A 23,731-nucleotide genomic window follows, 5' to 3' on the forward strand; every position below is an offset into this window, starting at 1 on the left:
CCTTCCCTCGTGCGTTGATAACCTGACTGAGATGTTAGGAACTGGCCTGCAGGAAGGACACGGGGTGATAAGGGCCAGAGGGACTGAGGTGGTGACTGCTGCTGCTGCAGCAGCGGAGGCTGACGCTGGTTCTCTCTGGGCTGGTGGCTGGGTTTCTGAGGCTCTCCCCGAGGGCTGAGTGTGACTGGAAGCTGAGACACTGTGACCGGGATAGAGACTGGCTGACAAAGACAGTGACCGAGCGCCTGACTGGCTACTACTGAATAGTAGCCACTGGTACAAGCCTTGGCTGTGCTTTAGTGACCATGACTGCTTGAGCCCAAAGTAAGATGGCTGATGGCTGGTGGCTGTGTTTCTGGACGGGGATATAAAATGCATAGGTTAATGAAAGTTGTTCACAATTCAGAAGCTAAAACGAGAAACTAAGAATAACAAAAGGCAACCTTGCATCCGGCGGAACCTGCAGGCACGGGCCATTCTTCCCGCGACCCAGGGCTCTGCCGGACCGCTTCCCCCGTCGCTCCAGTCAGACGCCAAAGCTGGAGAACTTCCGGTGCTTTTCCGCTGTGCCGGAACGTCGGGCGAGGAGGTGAGTGTGGCCTCCTGGCCTCTTTTTCCTTTCCTGATTCCTTGTGTATGTGTGGCTGGGCCGTCCCTCTTCTTGGCTTAGAGTCACGGAGTGCCTTGAACTAGGCCCACCTCGCCGGGGCGGCTGGTTCTCTGTTTGTGGGACGCTGGTGTCTCTGGAGGCCCTTCCTGAGAAGCCGTCGCCAGGGCTTCGCGGGGCACACGAAGTTAGTTACTTCGCGGTTTTTTTTAACTTTAGAGCCTGGGGGCCGGAGACCCTGATTGCAGTCGACCTGGCTCTGCCCTACTCTGCGTGACTTCCAGTAAGGTCTTTCCCCGAACTGAGTCTTTGTTTCTCGTTTACAAAATGGATATCATACTTGTATTAAGTAAATGTTTACTAAGCGTTGAATCTGTGCTAGGGATACAGCAGGACTCAAGTCTCGTAGCGATGACAGCCCTCAATCAAACGTCCAAAACTGCAGTTGTGATCATTGAAACGGAAAGGTACAAGGTACCCCAGAGTGTATCACAGGAGACCTGACCTAGCCCCAGGTCAAGGAACCTTTACTGAGGAGGTGAATATTGAGCTGAGATTAGAAAAAAGGATTTGACAAAGTGGGGAGGGAAGAGTTTTCTATGTGGAGAGAGCCTTTCAGGTTCTGAAAGAGGCCACTGTGGCTGGAACAGAGAGCTTGTGGGGGACCATGGTGTGAAACAAGCTAAAGGGGTTGCCAGGGGTCAGACCGTGCAGGCTTTGTAGGTAATAAGAATTTTGGTTTTTCAAGAACCATATGGGAAACCACTCAGAAGCTGACATGGGTGGTGATGTGATTAGATTGGCATTTTGAAAAGGTTACTGCTGTGGAATGGAGAATGGGTTGAGGAGCAAGCACTCTGAGTGAGGGACGATGGTAGCTTGGATTAGGGAGGTGGTGGAGAGAAGTGGATGGATGTGACTTTAGGTGTTCCAGGACTGTGAGGAACTCACAGAGCTGTCAGTGACAGGGGTTGGTAGACTGCAGAGTTCTATGCATATTTAATAAACCTTTTCCTAGCATCTCCTCTGTGCCAGGCCCTGTGCCAGCTGCTGGAGATATAGTGAATAGAATTACAGACTGGTGAAATTAGCATGAAAGAAATGTCATTATCAAGGAGGAGCACAGAGATGTCACAAGGGAAAATGGCTAATTGATGAGCAGTTATTCTAAATGGAATATCTGTTCATTCAGCAAACATTAAATACTTTCTGAATTCAGGATTACAAATAGGAAGATGATATGTATTATTATTATTATTATTATTATTATTATTATTTTGAGACGAAATTTGCTCAGACCCCCAGGCTGGAGTGCAGTGGTGTGATCTCAGCTCACTGCAACCTCTGCCTCCCAGGTTCAAGCGATTCTTCTGCCTCAGCCTCTCAAGTAGCTGGGACTACCGGCGCACACCACCATGCGCGGCTAATTTTTTTGTATTTTTTAGTAGAGATGGGGTTTCACAGTATTGGCCAGGCTGGTCTCAAACTCCTGACCTCGTTATCCATCCGCCTCGGACTCCCAAAGTGCTGAGATTACAGGCGTGAGTCACCGCACCCGGCCTGTTAATACGAATTATTTAGAGCAGGGTCTTTCAAACTTTTATGACTGTGACCTACAGTAATGAATACATTTTATGGCACAACCAAGTGTACACACAAACACACAAAGCTCCGGAAAACAGTACTTAGCTTTACTACTCATGATGTACTGTGATATTTCAAAAATTCTGTTATTTTCGTTTAAAAAATAATGCTGGTTGAGACCTTCACATTGATTTCCTAATCCACTAATGGATTGTGACTTGCAGTTAGGTGAAACACAAAGTGCTGATTCAGGGTAAGAGTCATTTATGGTGGTTTTGAGGTAACAATGATAAAATGTGCTCTTATTTTTGGAAAAGGATTGGTCTTCCTTTCTGCACTGTTTTATTTAAAGTAAAAAAGGTAAACAAGGCCAGGCATGGTGGCTCACACCTGTAATCTCAGCACTTTGGGAGGCCGAGGCGGGCAAATCACTTGAGGTCAGGAGTTCCAGACTAGCCTAGGCCACATGGTGAAACCCTGTCTGTACTAAAAATACAAAACTTAGCCAGGCGTGGTGGCGCACACCTGTAGTATCAGCTGCTTGGGAGGCTGAGTTACAAGAATTGCTTGAACCCAGGAGGTGGATGATGTAGTGAGCCGAGATGACGCCACTGCACTCCAGCTGGGGTGACAGAGCGAGACCCTGTCTCAAAAAAAAAAAAAAAAAAGTAAACAAACAGGCAGCTTGTTTTTCTGTGTGTGAAATTTTGGCGTCTTGGCTAGATTGGAATTGCCTAGAGGGCAGTGACTGTCTTAATCTGTGATGTTTTTTGGGGGCCTGGCAAAGATCCTGGCACAATACAGGCACTCAGTGAATATTTGTTAAATTAGGTAGGTTATCTTAGGACTAGAAGGTTGCGTAATGGTTTGTTTACATTTGTTCATGTTGGTACCATTCTTGCCGATATCCCAGAGGCAATGTCTGGGATATTCAGAAGTAGGTAAAATAAGTGTACTAAGCTCTTTCTCTTCTGGCCAGCTTTCTCTTCCTAGGCTAGCTTTACCACCTGAATTCATTCTGGATGAATGGTCCAGAGCCACCACTGATTGTGGGCTCTTTGGGAAGTTGTTTCACTCCCTGGAGTTTAGGGTTTTTATGAGTGAAAGAAGAGGGGAGATTTGTGGTAGAAAAAGCTCTCTAGACCCTGAACAAACTTTAGATGCTGAGCCTCCACTTTCTACCGTCTGTCCATTTCTGGGCCTTCCCTGAGGCTTATGGGAAACTGGATATGTACTTGATTTAATATTTCCAAATCTTTTGGGATAGTTTTTCGGCAGAATTGTAGTTCTAAATGATTTAGGCGTATAGTTTAGAGTGAGCCGTCCAGGAATTTTCCACCCTCACCCTCTGTTGTGAGAAAGAGATCTGAGAAGATACTAAGAATGGACGGTGGACACAACACTGGCCTGCAGGCAGGGTATCCAGATTCTAATTTGGGTCCTGGTATGACCATGAGCATGTCACTTTTCTTTCACTGTTATCTTATAGCTGTGAAGTGAGTGTCCTTGCATGTTAAGCCAAAACACAAAAATCCTTTCTTTTAATCCTCATTTTTCTCATCTGTAAACTCAATGCAGGGTTGTCATGAGGATTAAGGGAAATAGCCATGTCAGGGGTCTAACTCAATATCTGGCATATACAGAATGCTTAGCAAATGAAGCATCTTTCCCCCACATTCTGATTAACTCTGATTTCTTTCTTTCTTAGCTGTTCATCAAAGAAAAAGGGTTCTTTTGGTCACCCACCACTGGCCCCATGGCTGCCATGCAGATGGATCCTGAGCTAGCCAAGCGCCTCTTCTTTGAAGGGGCCACTGTGGTCATCCTGAACATGCCCAGGGGAACAGAGTTTGGGATTGACTATAACTCCTGGGAGGTGGGGCCCAAGTTCCGGGGCGTGAAGATGATCCCTCCAGGCATCCACTTCCTCCACTACAGCTCTGTGGACAAGGCTAATCCGAAGGAAGTAGGCCCTCGTATGGGTTTCTTCCTTAGCCTGCACCAGCGGGGGCTGACAGTGCTGCGCTGGAGCACACTCAGGGAAGAGGTAGACCTGTCCCCAGCCCCAGAGTCTGAGGTGGAAGCCATGAGGGCCAACCTCCAGGAGCTGGACCAGTTCCTGGGGCCTTACCCCTATGCCACCCTGAAGAAGTGGATCTCACTCACCAACTTCATCAGCGAAGCCACAGTGGAGAAACTGCAGCCCGAGAACCGACAGATCTGTGCCTTCTCTGATGTGCTACCTGTGCTCTCCATGAAGCACACCAAGGACCGCGTGGGGCAGAATCTACCCCGCTGTGGCACTGAGTGCAAAAGCTACCAAGAGGGCCTGGCCCGGCTACCAGAGATGAAGCCCAGAGCCGGGACAGAGATCCGCTTCTCAGAGCTGCCCACGCAGATGTTCCCAGAGGGTGCCACGCCAGCCGAGATAACCAAGCACAGCATGGACCTGAGCTATGCCCTGGAGACTGTGCTCAACAAGCAGTTCCCCAGCAGCCCCCAGGATGTGCTTGGTGAGAAGGAACAAGGCTCTTTGGGAGTGGGCCAAGGGGAGGATATTAGCAGAGGTGTTTTAGAATAGGGAGTACATCTTGTGTTAGTCCAGCAGCAAGTAAACCTGGCTGGGAGGCTGAAGATACAGGTGTGTCTTTACCCTTAGCCCTGGAGATTTCGATTCGAGAGATCTGGAGTAGGGCTTCCGCAGTTTCTGTCTATCTGTCTAATAAACAAGCATCCTAGGTGAACCTGGTGCAGATAATCTTCTGTTTGGGAACCACTGATAGAGCCCAGTCCTACAGAAGGAAAAGATTTGGCCCACTGAGTGGCTGAACTGAGACCAGAACCCAGGACTCTTGGTTTCTGGGCCAGACCTGTGTTCGTTGTAGCCTCTCACCTGCCTCCTCAGTTTGCTCCTGACCCTCAAGATGTTGGTCTCTCAACTGGCTTAGAACAGGACAGTGATTTTTTTTTTAATCTTTATAGTTTTTATTGTTACCTTCCCTTTTATTACAAAAATGATAGATATTAATCATAAAAGAAAAACAAAATTTACTTCATATCTCACTACTTAGAAATAACCATTTATACATTTTGGTATATTTACGTTCCTTTTTTTCTGTGTATTTCTATGTATTTCATTTCAATGTCTTCTCTGTTTATTTCTATGTACTTCCTCTCAAGTCTTTTAAAAATTCAGTATATGTGTCTATATATATATGAGTTTTTATAAAAACAGGATTGAAGTATATTATTACTTTGTAATCTGCCTTAATATAAATGTTTTTTTCATGTCACTAACAGTCACTTTTTTAGTGGCTGTTTCATGTTCCATAGTTATTGGACCAGTTCTCTGTTATGGACCATTGAGATGCTCCCTATTTTCCCTATTATAAATATCATCAAGTGGCCAGGTGTGGTGACTCACACCTGTAATCCCAGCACTTTGGGAGGCTGAGGCTGGTGGGGATTACCTGAGGTTAGAAGTTCGAGACCAGCCTGGCCAACATGGTGAAACCCCATCTGTACTAAAAATACAAAATTAGCTGTGTGGTGTACACCTGTAGTCCCAGCTACTCTGGAGGCTGAGGCAGGAGAATCGCTGGAACCCAGGAGGCAGAGGTCACAGTGAGCCAAGACCTCGCCATTGCACTTCAGCCTGGGCAACAAGAGCCGTCTCAAAAATATATTATACATATATCATCTAGTGAACATTCTCGTGTGTACTTACACATACATTTAGGGATAGAATTGTTGGGTCAGACTGTGCATGTTGCCAGGAGAAGGTTTTTGCATCCTTGCTGGCTGGTAGGAACCTATTGCCCGTCACTTTTGACAGCACTGGGCATGGCAGTTTAACAAAGGCCTCTTCCAATTGGATAGTTGAAAAATGGCACCTTGTTTATATTTCTTTATTTCTTAAATACTAATGACAGCAAATATGTGTCACATTTTGAACAGCTATTTTTATATATATTTACAGATTTTCCAGGTAATTTGCATATTTTCTTGTTGGAAGTTCAGTGAGAAATTTCAATGTAGGACTTTTTTTTTTTTTGAGACAGAGTTTCGCTGTGTCACCCAGGCTGTAGTACGGTCACACAATCATGTCTTACTGCCACCTCAACCTCTCGGGCCCAAGCAATCCTTCTGCCTCGGCTTCCCAAAGTGGTGGGATTACTGTGCCCAGACAGGACTTTTTATATCATTGGTTCAGCTAATGATATAACATATATTTTAACAGGTACATCTTTTTGTTGTTGTTGTTGTTGTTGTTGTTGAGACGGAGTCTTGCTCTGTTGCCCAGACTAGAGTGCAGTGGCTTGAATTCGGCTCACTGCAAGCTCTGCCTCCCGGGTTCACGCTATTCTCCTGCCTCAGCCTCCTGAGTAGCTGGGACTACAGGCGCCCACCACCACGCCCGGCTAATTTTGTTTTGTATTTTTAGTAGAGACGGGGTTTCACCATGTTAGCCAGGATGGTCTTGATCTCCTGACCTCATGATCCACCCGCCTCAGCCTCCCAAAGTGCTGGGATTACAGGCGTGAGCCACCGCACCCAGCCTTTAACAGGTACATCTTAATGCATTAGTATTTTCATGTAATAAGTAACTTTTGAAAGTCTGGCTTACAAATGAATAGAAATCCTGTCTTTCTACCTCTTAAACATTTCAATTCTTCAAAATATATCTTGTGAAAAGGTCTGTTACAGGAATAACTTTGTTGGGTTTTTTGTTTTTTTTTTTTGAGACAAGGTCTCACTCTGTGACACGAGCTGGAGTGCAGTGGCATGATCACAGCTCACTGCAGCCTCAACCTCCTGGGCTCAAGTGATCCTCCCACCTCAGCCTCGCAAGTAGCTGGTACTACAGGTGTGTGCCACCACGCCCAGCTAATTATTTTTGGTCAAGATAGGGTCTCCCTGTGTTGCCCAGGCTTGTCTCAAACTCCTGAACTCAAGCGATCCTCCCCCATTGACCTCTCAAAGGGCTAGGACTATCCTTGCCCCCGCACCTGTCCAGGGATAATTTTGAATCTACATCACAGCTCTTTGAAATTATTTTTGATGTCATAATTTAATTTTAGATAAAGTCAGAAATGTACAAATTTAATAAATGTCCTAAACGCAAAGAATAGGCTAATATTTAGTTTCACAAACCAAGTAAAGTCAGCTGAAGAAGCAAATCATTAACCTATATTATAGAAAGAAAATTTGACTATATTTGAAAATATTGGTCAGAGATCCAAAATATCTAAACCAGGTAGCTATTCACACAAATCAAACTTAGTTCCATATGCTTAGGAACAGGGAGCTAGCTTTTCCAGGTCTCTGGAGGTGGCAGAGATCAAACGCCATGCATTTAAAGAGGTATTTGGTGTTGAGTACATCTCTTCTTTTTATGGCCCACATGTACGTATACCTCATTAAATTTCCAGCCACCTTTGAAATAGAGAGAATGCCTGTGATGAGTAGCAGTATTCTCTGGTAACCAGAGACCCAGTTACTTGCCCAGGGACAGTGGTGTCTGGATCATCAGGTCTCTGTTTGAGATGGGCATCTGATAGAAATTGGGAACATAATATCTTTTGAGTGCTACTTTGTGCCAGGTCTTATTCTAAATGCTATATGTGTACTATATCCATTCATTTAATCTTTGCTGCAACCCTCAAATAAGGAAATTGAGGCCTTAATAGATTGAGTAACTTGCCCAAGGTCACACAGCTGCTAAGTGGCAGAGCTAAGATTTGAATCTAGGCAGTTTGGCTCCAGAGCCCATGCTCTTAGCCACTAAGCTGCTCATAGAGATTAAATCACAGAGCCCTGTGATTAAGCAAACAAAAATAATCTGCCTGGCAGGCTGACCCTGGAATAAGTACTCATGAATTTTTCTTTTGTGGGAGGTTCCAGAACTGTTCCCACCCAATGGAGAATCTGTTTTATCTTTCCGTTGCCCACATTGTGAAGCATTAGATGTATGGCCTTGGGCAAGCCCTTGACCTCATCTATAAAATGAGGCAAATACCACCTTCCTGATCGCCTTGTGGATTTGGACTGAGGGTTACATGGTATAGTGCAGTATTTCCGTGACCCTGGAGCAGACCATCCGCATCAGAATCACCTGGGGAGCTTGTTAGAGCTACAGATACGAAGGCCCCATCATCTCTCCTCCACCAGAACCTCTGAGGGTGAAGCTTGGGTAGCTTTACTTTTAACAGACTCTCAGTGATTCTGATGGGTAGCCAGGTTTGAAATCCACTTGGCATAATATCCATGAACACATTTTGTAAACCTAAAATGCCAGGCAAATACTGGGAATACCTCTTCTCTAGCAGTCTGATTTTACAAAAATCCAAAGCCACAGGTTGGTTTCCCATGGCTTGAATTCATAGCGGTTCAGCAGACATTTGTTGAGTACCTGTTAGGTGCAAAATCTCCTGCCAGGCTCTGCAGGAGTGACAAGGATAAAAGGTCATCTGTCGCTGAGGTCCAGTGGAATTCATGGCCTTGTGAATAGTGATGGAGAGTGTCAGCTGGTCCTCCTCTCCCTCAGAATCACTTCTCCTCTCTGCACCTTTCAGGTGAACTCCAGTTTGCTTTTGTGTGCTTCCTGCTGGGGAATGTGTACGAGGCATTTGAGCATTGGAAGCGGCTCCTGAACCTCCTGTGCCGGTCAGAAGCAGCCATGATGAAGCACCACACCCTCTACATCAACCTCATCTCCATCCTATACCACCAGCTTGGTGAGATCCCCGCTGACTTCTTCGTAGACATTGTCTCCCAAGATAACTTCCTCACCAGCACCTTACAGGTGAGCAGTCTTTCTGACTGAGCTGATGCACATGTGGGTCAGAATTGAGGCAACAGTATGTGTTTTGTTTCTCGCTATTCTTCCATGACCCCAGAATTTTTAAATTTCAGTTTCCTAGTCTTGGGATATTTCCTGCTTTTCTCTCTCTTACTCAATTGTAAGTGCCTCTATGCCAGAAGTTTTCTCTCTGTACCACCCTCTCCCTACACCTCGTCCCCAGAGTGCCTAACACTAGGGTACTTGGATTTGAATTCCTTCCACTGCTTTGGTTTACTCAGCTTAAAACAGCTTTTCTTTCTCCCTGTAGCCATGAATTGCTACAACCCAGTAAAGCAGAATTTTGAAGTTTGTTATTCCCAGTGAAACATCTGCAGCTCCTTAGATCTCATTTAAGCATTAAAATAACTTTGATTTCCTGTTCAAACAAAATGTGCCAGTTTCTGCAGAGATTCTATGACAGAAAAAGTGAAATTTGCTTTTAACTTGGCAATTAAATTTTCATTATGAGTGGTAATTAGGAAAGAAGCTTCAAACAACTTACAATCTTCATCCTATGCTATTTCCTCCCTTTGCAAACAGATTAGTTTCCTTTATGTACTTGGGACAGCCTCTGTCACTCACGTTGTGTAACTTTCTCAAGAATAGAAGAGGCAGAAGCTGCCAACTGTCAGTTTCCATACTTTCCCTCCCATGAGCTTCTTTCTTCTCCCTGTGTGTAGTACCCCCATGAGGCCTGCTCCATATAAGGCAGCCTTTCACCAACCTTCCTATCCCACTCGGGGTAACAGAAGGGACAAGCATTCATTAAATGTTGGGGCCGGGTGTGGTGGTTCATGACTGTAATCCCAACACTTTGGGAGGTGAAGGCAGGAGGATCACTTGAGCCCAGGAATTAAAGACCAGCTTGGGCAATATAGTGAGACCCCGTCTCTCCAAAAATTAAAAAATTGGCCAGGTATGGTCATGTGCACCTGTAGTCCTAGCCACTTGGGAGGCTGAGACAGGAGGATCACTTAGCCCAGGAGTTTGAGGCTATAGTGAGCAATGATTATGATCATGCCACTGCGCTCCAGCCGGGCAACAGAGTGAGACCCTGTTCACTCATTGAATCCCTTTGGAGCCTTGTAAGATGGGGGTATTATTCCCATTTTACAAATGAGAACACTTGAGAATGGTTAAATCACTTACTTGAAGTCATACAGCTGGCAGGTGGAGGTCAGGATTTGTACCCAGGCCTGAGTCTTGGTTTCCTGCCTGTGCTTATGCCCTTGTGTAGTGAACACAGTGTGAATCCCCCAGAAAGGATTCTTGATTGACATCAGTGAAGACTTCATCGAGTTCCTGTTTCTCAGAGGTACAGAATGCTTTTCTAAAGCCAACCTACTGTTGGACGAGTCCCTGTGAGCAGGCATCTGACTTAAAGCTGGCAGTTGAAGGACCTGTGTAAACCACGGCAATGAGTCACTCAAACGCATGGTTTGAGCCTGGTCTGTTCCACTCAGAAGAGCTATAAAACTGTCCTTTTACTGGTTCTTCATATAACAGAGAAATTGAACCCCTTTGTCCTTCCTCTGTGGGGAAAATTTTCCCCAAAGGTACTGGTTATGGGTTGTGAGGCAGTGTGAGGAGGCATTAGCCTGCTAACTTGCCTCTGGCAGTGGCTGCTTCCCTCCTGATGCACGTTGATGCGTCGCACAGACACAGGAGGGCCACGGTGTCGCTGGCTGTCTAGACCATTGTTAGCACAACCAGCAGCTGAGCTCTATAATTGCCAGGCTTTGTTGCCAGCAATGATTTACAAAGCAGAAAGTGCCCAGCTGGATTGCTAGATGCCCAGGTGGGTTGTGCAAAGCTGATGGTTGGACTTTTCCAAAAGTCTTTGGACTTTTCACCAAGAAAATTCGATGTCATTATTTGGAAAAATCCAGGGCATGTGCCAAAACAAAACAAAACACATGTCTGAGCATTCTTCATATATAATATTCTACTGAAAGTGTTGAGGAATATATATATATATGTGAGTTAGCCAGAGTTCCTGCCCTCAAGGGATTTGTTCATTGATTTAGCAGGTAATTGCTGAGTATCTGCTGTATAGAAGACTCTGTTCTAGAACTGGGAATATAGCTGTGAGCAAGACAGAGTCACTGTCTTGACTCTTGTATTTTGAGAAAGTTAACAGAAAGTTAACTAGCCAAGTAACTCCAGATAGCAGACTCTTGTGTTTTGAGAAAGTTAACAGAAAGTTAACTAACCAAATAGCAGTAAGCAGATAGCAGTAAGTGTTTTAGAAGGCAGTCCTGCCCTAGTACCATTTCCCTAGCCCCAGCCTTTTGGTCTCACCTAGACTGCATCGGAGTTTACCAGCCTCCGTGCTTACCAGTTACCCCATGTCTCTCCCACGCTGCCACCCGAGGTGCTGCTCCATAATGCAGCTGTGATCCTGCTTCTCTGTGGCTCCTCATTGCGTAGAAAATTAAAAGCCTAAACATTGGTCGCAAAGGCCATTCCGATCTGGCTTCTTATCCTGTTCTCCAGCTTCTCCTTCCTCTCCGTTTTCCCCCATCACCTCCAGCAACAGTGGTCTCTTTGCAGGTTCCCAGACAGGTTATGCTGTTTCATGCTTTTTAAAAAAAAAATTGTAAAAAACGGCTGGTCCGTGGTGGCTCACGCCTGTAATCTCAGCACTTTGGGAGGCCGAGGCTGGAGGATCACTTGAGGTCAGGAGTTCAAGACCAGCCTGGCCAACATGGTGAAACCCCCATCTCTACTAAAAATACAAAAATTAGCTGGGCATGGTGGTGGGCGCCTCTAGTCCCAGCTACTCAGTAGGAGGCTGAGGCAGGAGAATCTCTTAAACCGGGGAAGCAGAAGTTGCAGTGATTCGAGATTGCACCACTACACTCCAGCCTGGGCAAAAAGAGTGAGACTTTGTCTCAAAAAATAAATAAATAAATAAAATTGTGGTAAAAAACACAATTTAACATGAGATATGCCCTCTTAACAGATTTTCAGTGTTCAGTACAGTATTAACCATAAGCATCATGCCATCCAGCAGATCTCTAGAACTTCTTCATCCTGCATAATTGAAACTTTATACCCATGTTTCATACCTTCTTGCCTGAACCTGATTTTCCCTCTCCCTGGTACATATTTGCTCATTCTACAACATGCCCTCAAGGCATCCCTCTCTGTCAAGCCATCCCTCCTCTCTGTCTCACTCTGTCTCTCTTTCACTCTCCCCTTTCCCTACTCTTAGCTTACTTTGTACTTGTCACTATTATATTGCATGAGATGTGCTTGCTGAAACTAATATATTGTCTGCCTGACTCCCGCACTGAGTCATGGGCTCCTTTTACACGAGGCCTATTTTTTGTTCATCTGGTTATCTTCTTCTTTTTTTTTTTTTTTTTTTTGAGACATAGTCTTGGTCTGTCACCCAGGCTGGAGTACAATGGCGTGATCTCGGCTCACTGCAACCTCTGCCTCCCAGGTTCAAGTGATTCTCTGGCCTCAGCCTCCCAAGTAGCTGGGATTACAGGTGTGCACCACCACACCCACCTAATTTTTTAATATTTTTAGTAGAGATGAGGTTTCGCCATGTTGGCCAGGCTGGTCTCGAACTCCTGACCTCACATCTGGTTATCATCAATATGTTGTCAAGGCCTAACATTTATTTCATTGGGTGTTTTTAGATGGATAGAGTTCATAATTCTTGTGACAATGTAAATATCATAGGTATAAACAGTGGAGTCTGATCAAAGGGCATTAGGAGCACCAAAAAGGGAGTGGTTAATTCTGACTGGGGTTGGGATTTGAGGCTTTATGCAAGGGTGGAAGGTGGGGGCATTTGACCATGCACTTGAGGGATGACTGAGATTTCAAAAGGCACAATGTGGAGAAGAATATTGTAAAACTTTTTTTTTTTTTTTAATGGAGAGTCACGTTGATGCCATGTTGGCAGTGAGAGTCCAGTTCTCCACACAGAGGCATTCACTCAGGGCATTTGTGACTGAATGAATCAGCCCATAAAAGCCTTCCTCAGCCAGCTGCCTGCCCTCCCAGGTAGTCAAGTAAGTGGAACTGGCTTTCTTACTTAGGAGCTTAAATGGCTGCTACCCATGGAGAGGGACTGGTGTTTGTGTGTGTGAGCACTTAAAGACAGCCACATTAGCATGGATAAAATCAGCCACGTAATGGAATTCTCTTAGCCATTAATTTTTTTTCAACTTTCCCACGTGAGGCCCTTTTGAATAGAAGCCACTGGTTTTTACAAATCCCTTGGATTTCACTTGAATAAAAGGGATTTGTTTTACAAAAATAGATACAGTTTTTTCTTTTATTTAAAGCAACTTAAGTCACCATAATTCATTTAAAACCAATGAAAGGATAATCTGAATTTAATGATATGTTACAAAGTGAGTTATGTACGAAATAAGGATTTTTATTGTTGATTACGTAGTACTTAGGCATATAGTCATCTAACCTGTTTTTAAAAATACTTCTAGTTACAATAGGCCGTATATGCTTTCCAACTTCCTTTCTTGCTAGTATTCTAAATGTGTGTTCATCTTTAACTCTTGAGGGAAAACACCAACTCTGACAATGAGGTCTATGGTATTTTTATCACGATGCCCACTATGATAAATTTGCCTGCCTAATCCTACACCTCTTGCCGTTAGCTATCTCTTTTGCATGCTTAGTCTCATTGAGCCCTCACAACAGTGCTAGAAGCTAGGTCTCTAATCCCATTATATAGATGAGGAAGCAGACTCAGGGAGGTCACATAATTTGCTCAAAATCAACAGAGCTAGTGGAAGGCAAGGCTGAGCTTTACATTCTAAAGCCCATGGTGGGCTCCTGTATATGATTAGAGCCCCAGATGAAACATCCCAGATTTTTCAAACTGACCTCAGGTGATCTCATTTATGCTGCTTTTCACCTTCCCGGTCATCATTGTGAAACAATAGTCTTGCTTTTAACACCACTTTCTTCTGCTGCAAGTGGAAACAAAATCTTCTACCTATTGCTAGTTTCATTCTAAGTTGAATAATTATTTGGGAATTGAAAAAATTAGGAAATGTCATCTTTTTGGTCTAGCTAAAAAAATAGGATAAGATAGTGACATAGCTACCTACCTTGATATTTTGAATTTCTCGAGGTGACCTAACTGAACTCAATTTATTTAACTTAGGTTTAAGAAAAGCTTTCACATGTGTGACTAAAGTAATTTAGAATTTCATAATACACAGATTAAATGATTAAAGTGTTCATGCTTTATTCTGTGTTTGAAGAAAAACACCCAGTAGATGTGCTTTTTGTTTTAGATAAATGCATTTGTTTGCAAAATATTATCCTATTTCAAAAGTATTTTTTAAATATTCAGTATTGATCTGCTGAGATTAAGGTGATTTATGTCCCAGTGATGTTAAAAAGTGTTGACTTGATTTTGTTTTAGTGAATAAAATAACTAGATCACTGTTAAGTTTCCTGAAGAAGGCATAAAATTAATCTAAAAATAAAAGAATCAGAATAAGTTATTGCTTGGAAACTAAGTACTATTTAGACATCTTCATTTCTGAATTGTGAGGAGTTTTTACAAATACCAAGTTTGTGAAACTGTGGTCAAAAATAGACCAGGGGATGCCAAGGGGTAGGGGTGAGGGAAGGGTTTGACTGCTAAGGGGCAGCACAAGGGAGCTGTTTGGAGTGATGGGATGGTTCCATGTCCTGATTGGGGTGATGGTTACACAAATTTATATGCACCTTCAAACTCAGAACTGGATACCAAAAGCAAAGCAAACACTGTGAACATATATCATATGGTGGTTGCATAGGGGTATATATATATATTTGTCCAGATTAACTAAGCATTTAAAATTGATGAATTCACTAACCTGGGCAACATAGTGAGAACCTGTCTCTACAAAAAATTAAGAAAAAAAAAAATACCAGGCGTGGTGGCTCATGCCTCTAATCCCAGCACTTTGGGAAGACAAGGTGCGTGGATCACTTGAGCCTAGGTGTTCCAGACCAGCCTGGGCAACATGGCGAAACCCTGTCTCTACAAAAAATACAAAATTTAGCTAGGCATGGTGGCATGTACCTATAGTCTCAACTACTGAGGAGGCCGAGGTGTGTGGATCACTTGAGCACAGAGGTCAAGGCTGCAGTAAGCTGTGATTACATCACTGTGCTCCAGCCTAGGTGACAGAGTGAGACCCTATCTCAAAAAACAAACAAAAAAAATTATCTAGGTGTTCGTGGCATGTACCTGTAGTCCTAGCTACTTGGGATGCTGAGGCAAGAGAATCCCTTGAGCCCAGGAGTTCAAGGCTGCAGTGAGATATGATCATGCCACTGCACTTCAGCATGGGCAACAGTGAGATCCCGTCTCTAAAAAATAAATAAAATAAAATGAATAAAATTAATTGTGTGTAAGTTATACCACAATAAGGTTGATTTTTTTTTTTTTCTTAAGTCAACCCAGACTATGCCCTGTGTCCTGGAGGCTGCAGAAGGGACAGTTTCAGAAGCACCTTGGTTCCCTACAAGGCAGTGCTAAAAATAAATATCAGGGATGGATTAAGCCTCTGTCAAGACAAAAGGTCTGGGCAGGTGAAGGATGAAGCCGAGATGCCTCTGCTTTGACAGGACTCTGCTCAGCATTTGTCACTGCGTGTTGCCGCACGCCTAGTGTCTTACCTCTGCGGTGGGAATAGTAAGTTCCTGTCCTGCCTCCCAGGCTGTGGTAAAGATCAAGTTGGTGAGTTCTTTAAAAAGGATGAAGCACTTTTTAAATTAGAAACCATATTTGTTAGACTGAAGGTGTCTGTTTTACCTGCCTCTAGTGGAATTTATTCCCAGGCAGTGTTTGAGAGGTGCTTCGCGAGGATGGGTGATGAGCGTGAGTGAGCCCAGCTTGTTCCAGCCTGTTACTCCTGGCCATTGCCAAGTGCAGGGCAGTCCCTGGTCTCATTAGGTCATTCGGTGAGCACCCTTTGGGCCCTAACTCTATACCTGGCCTTGGGTGATATGCTTTGTGGCACACATTGATAATTAGGACACAGTCCCCACTTTGAGAGGGTGCAAATCACTGTGATACAAGCACAGTGTGAGGAATGCCATGAGGGAGGCTTGGGCACAGTGCTGGGGAACAGGGGTCCGAGCAGTTCATGTCACAAGGAGGTGTCTTGAGAGCCATGGCATTCAGGGGCCTGGTAAAGAAGCTGCCTCCTCCCTAGGATGAGCCTTTCCTTCTCCCCAGCATCACTACATCACTATTTAACAGCTATTTGGTGCTAGGCACTGTACAAAAGTGAACCCAAAATTGAACCTGTGGTTGTCTTCATTCTTCTGTTCATGAAACATCTAATGGGTCCTTTTTGTGTGTCGGGCGCTGTGCCAAGAGTGGAGCACGGTGTGAAAGAGCCGCTGCTGTGAGGTTGCTCCATGTCTGGTGGGCAAGATCAACAGCAAATGGCCTCTTACCTTACTGAGACTGATCAAGGTAGCCCTGGGGCTGAGGGAGTGCAGAGGAGCACCCACTCCATCCTTGGTCTGGAAGACATCTTCAAGGAGGTGATGTCTGAGCCGAACCTGAGTCTTTAGGAGAAATTCATAGGTGAAGGAGGAGAAAGCAGGAGGTGGAAGGGTGTTAAGAGCAGAGGGAAAAGCGTGTGTGCAGAGAGGTGCAGAGGAAGCAGTGGCACATGTGTGGGCGGCTGCTCAGTGGCTGGAGAGCAGGGACTGTGGAGAGTCATCCAATTCCCATGTAAGGAAGGGAAACAGGAAGAGACTTGCTAATTCAGCCCAACAGGCTCCCCACAACCTCTGGGGATGGCCTTATGGGTGTGCAGGGCCTCCAGAGCTAAAACTGTTTGAGAGAAGGCTTCTGTGCTGTCCATACCAGGCCCCTCCCCAGAATTCAGCCTTGCTCCAGTCGGGCTCCACTAGCTGCCTACAGACAGGCCAACCCTTGGCTTCCTCATGGCCTTCGCCACCAAGATCACACAGCCCCTCTAATTAGTTATTGATCTGGCATTTTGTTGTGGCTGCGCTTCCCACTCCTGTGTTTAGTCGATTCCCAAGTTAATGAAGCTGGATTCTGTACCACCCCCTTCCCCCATCACTTCTCTCTGTGTTCCTACTGCTGCTACTCCAACGGAATGGCTCCAGACAAAGACCACTGAAAACGAGCCGCACTCCTGCTAACAGGAAGACGGCGGAGAAGCAGGTGGGAGGAATATTCTCCCTGGAATCAGCTGCAGAGGACGCCTGTTGCCTTTGTTGGGTCAGGTCTCCTGGGGCCCAGCATCTTTCCATGGTGGCCTAAAAGCCAACTGTGGCATGAGGGTGATGTGGATCAAAGAGCTGCTTCCACCGCCACACCCCTGTGTCTCTGGGTGGGCCTGCAGGGTAGCAGATGGTAGTCTGGGAAAAACCACTTCTTCCTTTCTGGGTAATTTTTATTCAGTCATTTAACTCCTCTCAGCTTCCATTTCCTTAAAATAGGCATTCTGTTGTATCTTCCCAGGGTGTTGGGAGGATCCAGTTGGATGCTCTGTGAAACTTCTTTGAAAACAGTAAAATAGTATAAGAAGGAATCATGGGTTTGCTATTACTCTTAGGAAGGGACTGGGATCCAGGACAATCTGGAATGGGGTTTTAGATGTGGAAAAAATTACCATTCTGCTCCCTTGCCCATGTTTGTATTAAATGAAACTGTTCATGAGAGCATCAGAATAAGGGGTTAATATCCAGAATATATAAAGAACTACAACTCAACAATGCAAAAACAACCCAATTTAAAAATGGGCAAGGAAGTTGAATGGACATTTCACCAAAGAAGATATACAAATGGCGAATGTACACTTGAAAACATATTCAATATCCACTGATCATTAGGGAAATGCAAATCAAAACTGCAGTAAGATACTACCTCCTACCTATTAGAATGGCTATGATTTAAACACACACAGAAAATAACAGGCGTTGGCCAGGATGTGGAGAAATGAGAACCTTTGTGCATTGCTGGTGGGAATATAAAGTGGTACGGCCACTGTGAAAAACTGTGGCAGTTCATCAGAATTTAAACAGGGAGTTCCCGTATGATCCAACAGCTCCACTCCTGGGTTTCTGCGCAAAAGAATTGAAAGCAGAGACCCTAAGAGATATGTGTACACCCATGTTCACAGCAGCATTATTCACAATAGCCAGAAGGTAAAAACAACACAAATGGACATTGACAGATGACTAGACAAACAAAATGTGGTATCTGCATGCAACAGAGTATTATTCAGCCTTCAAAAGAAAGGAAATTCTGACACATGCTGCATCATTAATGAACCTTGAAGGATATTACGCTAAGTGAAATAAGCCAGTTGCAAAAGGACAAATGCTGTATGATTCCACTTAGATGAGGTGCCTAGAGTAGTCAGATTCATAGAGACAGAAAGTAGAATGTGGGTTGCCAGGGCCTGGTGGGAGGAGGGAAGGGGGATAGGGTAGTCGAATTCATAGAGTCGGAAAGTAGAATGTGGGTTGCCAGGGCCTGGAGGGAAGAGGGAAGGGGGAGTTGTTGTTTAATGGCTGCAGAGTTTTGTCTGGGGATGATGGGGTCATTCTGGAGATGGGTGGTAGTGATGGTTGTACAACAATGTCAGTGTACTTAATGCTACTCAACTGTACACTTAAAATGGCTAAAATAATAAATATGTATATTTTGCCACAATTTAAAAAATAAAAATATTTTTAAATGGCTGAAATGGTAGATCTTATGTACAGATGCTCCTCAGCTTCCCATGGGGTTATGTCTTAATAAACTGTAAATCAGATATACCATAAGTCAAAAATGCATTGATTACACCTAACGTCCCTAACATTGTAGCTCAGCCTCGCCCACCTCAAATGTGCTCAGAACAGTAACACTAGCCTACAGTTGTGCAAAATCATTTAACACAAAGCCTATTTTATAAGGAAGTGTTGAATATCTCATGTAATTTCTTGAATACTGTACTGAAAGAAACAATTCAAAGTGCAGCTTCTTCTGAATGTGTATCACTTTGCATCATCATAAAGTCGAAGTGTCGTAAATTGAACGTAAGTCAGGGTCCCTCTGTATATTTTACCACAATTAAAAAAAAAATCAAAGACAGCTTTTAAGGGGGATAGAAGCCTCAAACTGGCAGCCTGTGGCCCATTTAGAAGATTAGAGCAGCAATTCAGTCTTGTTGGCTTGGGGCCTGGGACTTTATGGGATCCAGGGGCTTATAAGCACCCCCAAGCCTTTCTTAGGACCTTAGTGCCGACTGGTGTAGCTACTACCTGTTCCTCTGGGTTACTGCCCAGGTGTCCAGTAAAACCCCCCAGGGGGTGGAGCCAGGGTAATGGCCCCCAGCCTTACTCTCGGTGGGGCATCTCTGCCCAGATAGTAATTTTCCATTCTAGTCCTGCCCTAGCATCTCAGCTGGGTTTGGGCCTTCTTTCTTGGTTTGGGGGGAGCATAGCAGGTGTCCTGGGCCTATGCCAGCAGCAGCTGATCTACCCGCCCCAGAAGAGCCGAACACCATGAGGAAATTTCCACAGCTTTCTCGCCCCCCGCCCTCCGTCTTTTCAGGAGTGACTTATCCTCTGTTCTCTGTAGGTTTTCTTTTCCTCTGCCTGCAGCATTGCCGTGGATGCCACCCTGAGGAAGAAAGCTGAAAAGTTCCAAGCTCACCTGACCAAGAAGTTCCGGTGGGACTTTGCTGCGGAACCTGAGGACTGTGCCCCGGTGGTGGTGGAGCTCCCTGAGGGCATCGAGATGGGCTAACTCGGGGAGCGCTCTCAGCTGCGAGGGGCCCCTTCCCACAGGGCTGCAGTCCTGGCCTCTCCATTTACTTCTTCCCATCCTGGGACCTGCCAGGGCAGCAATCTCTCCAGGTCTTGCAAAGATGGAGCCAGAATTCCCTTTTTCACTGACAAATATATTTCTTCATTGCCAAAGAGGCTGTACCCATCCTGAAGGCACATTTGTGGGTTCCCCATCAGCCGGGCCTTGGTGCTAACCTGACTGAATTTCACACAGGCTCTTACAGAAGCTCCCAGGAGAGATCTGCCTACACGGCAACCATATTCCCTCTGAATGAGAAGGAATTGAACCAAAAGTCCAAGAAATAACTGATTGCTTGTTCCATAGGAGCTTAGGAAACAAGAAACCCTGGATTGCCCAGGGGGCCTGAGAAGTCGGTTGGTGACTTTTTTTGCGGTTAAATGGAGGGTGATGGGGAGATCACCCCGAATTGCCACCTGCCTCTTGCTGAATAGGAGCAGAGGACTTGGGCCTGCAGCTCCTTGGGAGCCCTTGATTGGGAAGAGAGTGTCAAGGGAGGCAGCTGGATTCAATCTAGCAGGTGGTCAGCTTCAGCTTTCTCCATCGAAATCCCATTCTCCTGTCCAGAGGCCCAGTGGGTCATCTCCCAAGGTGGGTGTGGACCCTGGCCTCAGGGGCCTTGCTGGTGCTGTCACCTCCCACCTGTTCCATTCCGAGGCCTCACCCAGAAGTGGGACCCTCCCCTTCCTCACCAGAGCCACCGTGACTGTTTCTGATGACCTGGAGAGTCAACAACAACCAGAAAGGTTTCTACCCAGAGCAGGCTTCTTAAGGCCCTTGTGAAGTTTTGTGCCTTCCAAGTGCTGAAGAATACCTGGTCAGCCTAAATCTTCCCAGTCCTGCTGTGGAGCTGTCAGTCACCAGAGTAATGAGCTCCTGGTTCCTCGGGAGTCCATCGTGCTGTGTGGCAGGGTTCCTCTCTAGACAAGTACACAGGCCCTGCCACCCTGACATCAAACTGTTGTACTATGATCACAGTCCCTGTGCCATCCTTTTCCAAGACTGGGGCTTACACCATGTTTTTGGATGAGAATCCCTGCTGGTTGGGACATTTGCTTCCACTTGTTTCCTTGGAGATGTTTTTCCAAGAGCATAATGTACATTAAAGTCTTCGAGTTGAGACAATCCCCTTGTGTGTGTGTGTCTCTTGCAGTTAATCCGCCTAATCTCCAGAGCAGCCAGGCTACTGTCCGTAGACACACACCTCCCTCCAGTGTCTGGGAGACTTGCCCAACCTCTGGAGCCTGGAAGAGGCAGGCAGCCAGTGTTCCTCCTGTTCCTCTTGAGGTCCCTGAGACAGGCACACAAGGAAGAAGGGATGAGGCCCCATGTCTCAATAATAACCCAAGATTCACCTCATATGAATTGGCACCTCTTTTTCTCCCAAAGCCCACTCATCAGAACTAGCTGGGGAGCTTGTGAAAACTATCTTTAAAGGGGTGAAGTCCTGATACATGCTACAACACGGATGAACCTTGAGAATGTGCTAAGTCAAAGACACAAGGACCACCTATTACATGATTCCATTCACGTGGCATGTCCACTATAAGCAAATCCACAGAGAGGGAGAGTCAATTAGCGGTTACCAGAGAATAAGACAGTATGGAATGGCAGTGACTGCTGATGAGTCTGGGATTTCTTTTTGGAGTGATGAAAATATTCTGGAATTAGATGGTGGTGATAGTTGTACAACCTTAAGAATTTACTAAAAACCACTGAAAGTGAGCACTTGAAAATGATTAATTTTGGCCGGGCACGGTGGCTCATGCCTGTAATCCCAGCACTTTGGGAGGCCGAGGTGGGTGGATCACGAGGTCCGGAGATCAAGACCAGCTAACATGGTGAAACCCTGTCTCTACTAAAAATACAAAAAAAATTAGCCGGGCATGGTGGCGGGCGCCTGTAGTCCTAGCTACAGGCTGTGGCAGGAGAATGGCATGAACCTGGGAGGCGGAGCTTGAATTGAGCCGAGATCGCGCCACTGCACTCCAGCCTGGGGGACTGAGCAAGACTCCGTCTCAAAAAAAAAGAAAAAAAATGATTTTTATGGTATGTAAATTACATCTCAATAATTTCTGAAAATGCAGATTCCCAAGTCCCATCCTGCAGAAATTCTGAAGTAGCGAATCCAGATGGGGCCTGAGTCCTGAGGCACACTCAGTTTTAAGTAACATTACCTGTAAGTGACAGCATTGCGATTAGTACCTGGAGCTCCCCTGGGACAGAATTTGTCTCCCATCAGGGCAGTACCTGAAAGTTGGATCATGTAACCTTGTTCTCCAAGCATGTCAGTCAGTATTCCTGTGTTTACACAGATGCACGCCCCCTACACACACACACACACACACACACACACAGTTAACAGGTTAAACAAAACTAGCTACTGTTTACCAAGGGCTCTGTTCTGTTACTTCACTGAAATCCTCAGCAATATGTGGTAAGTACTCCAATTATCCCCATTTTGCTGATAGGAAAATGGGCTCAGCTGAAATCACTCTGCCAGGGTCACAGCCAGTGAATACTGAGAACAAGAGTCAGGCCCCTGCCTCTGGTGTCCACAGCCCACTCTGCCGCTGCATTCACAGCTCTGATTTCCTTCCTTGCTGGCCCCATGTATCCAGGGCAGCCTTCCCCTCCGCCCTGCTCCCAGCCTTGGCCCTGCTGCCAGCCAAGCTGTGTGATCTTCAGCAAGCTGCTTATGTTCTCTGAGCCTTAGCTCCTCGCATAAAATAAGAGTTGGCTTGGGGCCAAGCGCGGTGGCTCACGCCTGTAATCCCAGCACTTTGGGAGGCTGAGGCGGGCGGATCACAAGGTCAAGAGATTGAGACCATCCTGGCCAACATGGTGAAACCCCGTCTCTACTAAAAATACAAAAATTAGCTGGGTGTGGTGGTGCACGCCTGTAGTCCCAGCTAATCAGGAGGCTGAGGCATGAACCCGGGAGATGGAGGTTGCAGTGAGCTAAGATTGCGCCACTGCACTCCAGCCTGGACACAGAGTGAGACTCCATCTCCAAAAAAAAAAAAAAAAAAAAAGGCTTGGATTTAGGTTTCTGATATAGAATCTGCGGGCTCCTACAGGTATTTAAAAGTTGACCCTTGTGTTATTTTAAATGTTTTCAAAACGGAAACTACATTTATACAGGATAATATGGCTGGGCTGATAAAAAAAAAAAAAAAAACAATAGGTCTCTTTTGTTTGGGGCTGCAGTGACATCCACTTTAGGTCTTCTGCTTGTCCCAATGGGCAGTCCTCTGTATGTCTTTGATGAATAAAAAATGTGAAAACAGATTAATTATTACTTAATACTTGCAGTATTTTTGGAAGGCAGACGTTTTTGGAACAGAACCAGTGGCGCTGCTGATCTCCAAGCTCCCTTCCAGTTCTAACACATCTACTTGTGAAGCTATTGGCAGGACCTGGCCTGATTTAAAAACCCTCTCAAATGCAGGCCTCATGGGGTCTATCTCTTATTTGTAAGGCTGGCTCATCCTATTAGCAGAATCAGCAGAGGTAGTGACTTTCTAACCCCTTCCGCTGTCCCCATGACAAACCCTCCCTGCTGTGAGCCTCGTTCCCATCGAATTTCTCACCACTTGAGCAGTGGAGGAGTTCCCCACTGTTGACTGCCTCTTACCATTATCTCCCCACCATCGTCCCCTTGTAAATATTACTTAATATTCCCAGGGCACTGGGACATGCTGGTCTCTCCAACTAATCAGACTTTGGCTTGACTGAGATGCTGTCCCCTGCTGACATGGGGGCTGAAAATGCAGAGTGAATGCCACGGTCAAGGCCAGCACTGAGTCACGCCCGCCAGATTGAAATCAGGACCATATTCCTTTCAGGGGGAGGCTCACCTGAG

The 23,731-nt window shown here is 45.5% G+C and overlaps 1 protein-coding gene across 1 annotated transcript; it reads left to right on the forward strand.

Moving 5' to 3' along the window:
* Window positions 1-549: 549 nt before the first annotated feature.
* Window positions 550-20,991, forward strand: AAR2 (AAR2 splicing factor; the record flags this gene model as incomplete). Its single annotated transcript, NM_001134133.1, is given in 4 exon segments — window positions 550-589; window positions 3,900-4,704; window positions 8,767-8,996; window positions 19,639-20,991. Coding segments are annotated over 3 exon segments (1,155 nt in total). The 3' UTR covers window positions 19,807-20,991.
* Between the last annotated feature and the right edge of the window lie 2,740 nt (window positions 20,992-23,731).

Source organism: Pongo abelii, chromosome 21, assembly GCF_028885655.2.
Source record: "Pongo abelii isolate AG06213 chromosome 21, NHGRI_mPonAbe1-v2.0_pri, whole genome shotgun sequence".
NCBI lineage: Eukaryota > Metazoa > Chordata > Mammalia > Primates > Hominidae > Pongo > Pongo abelii.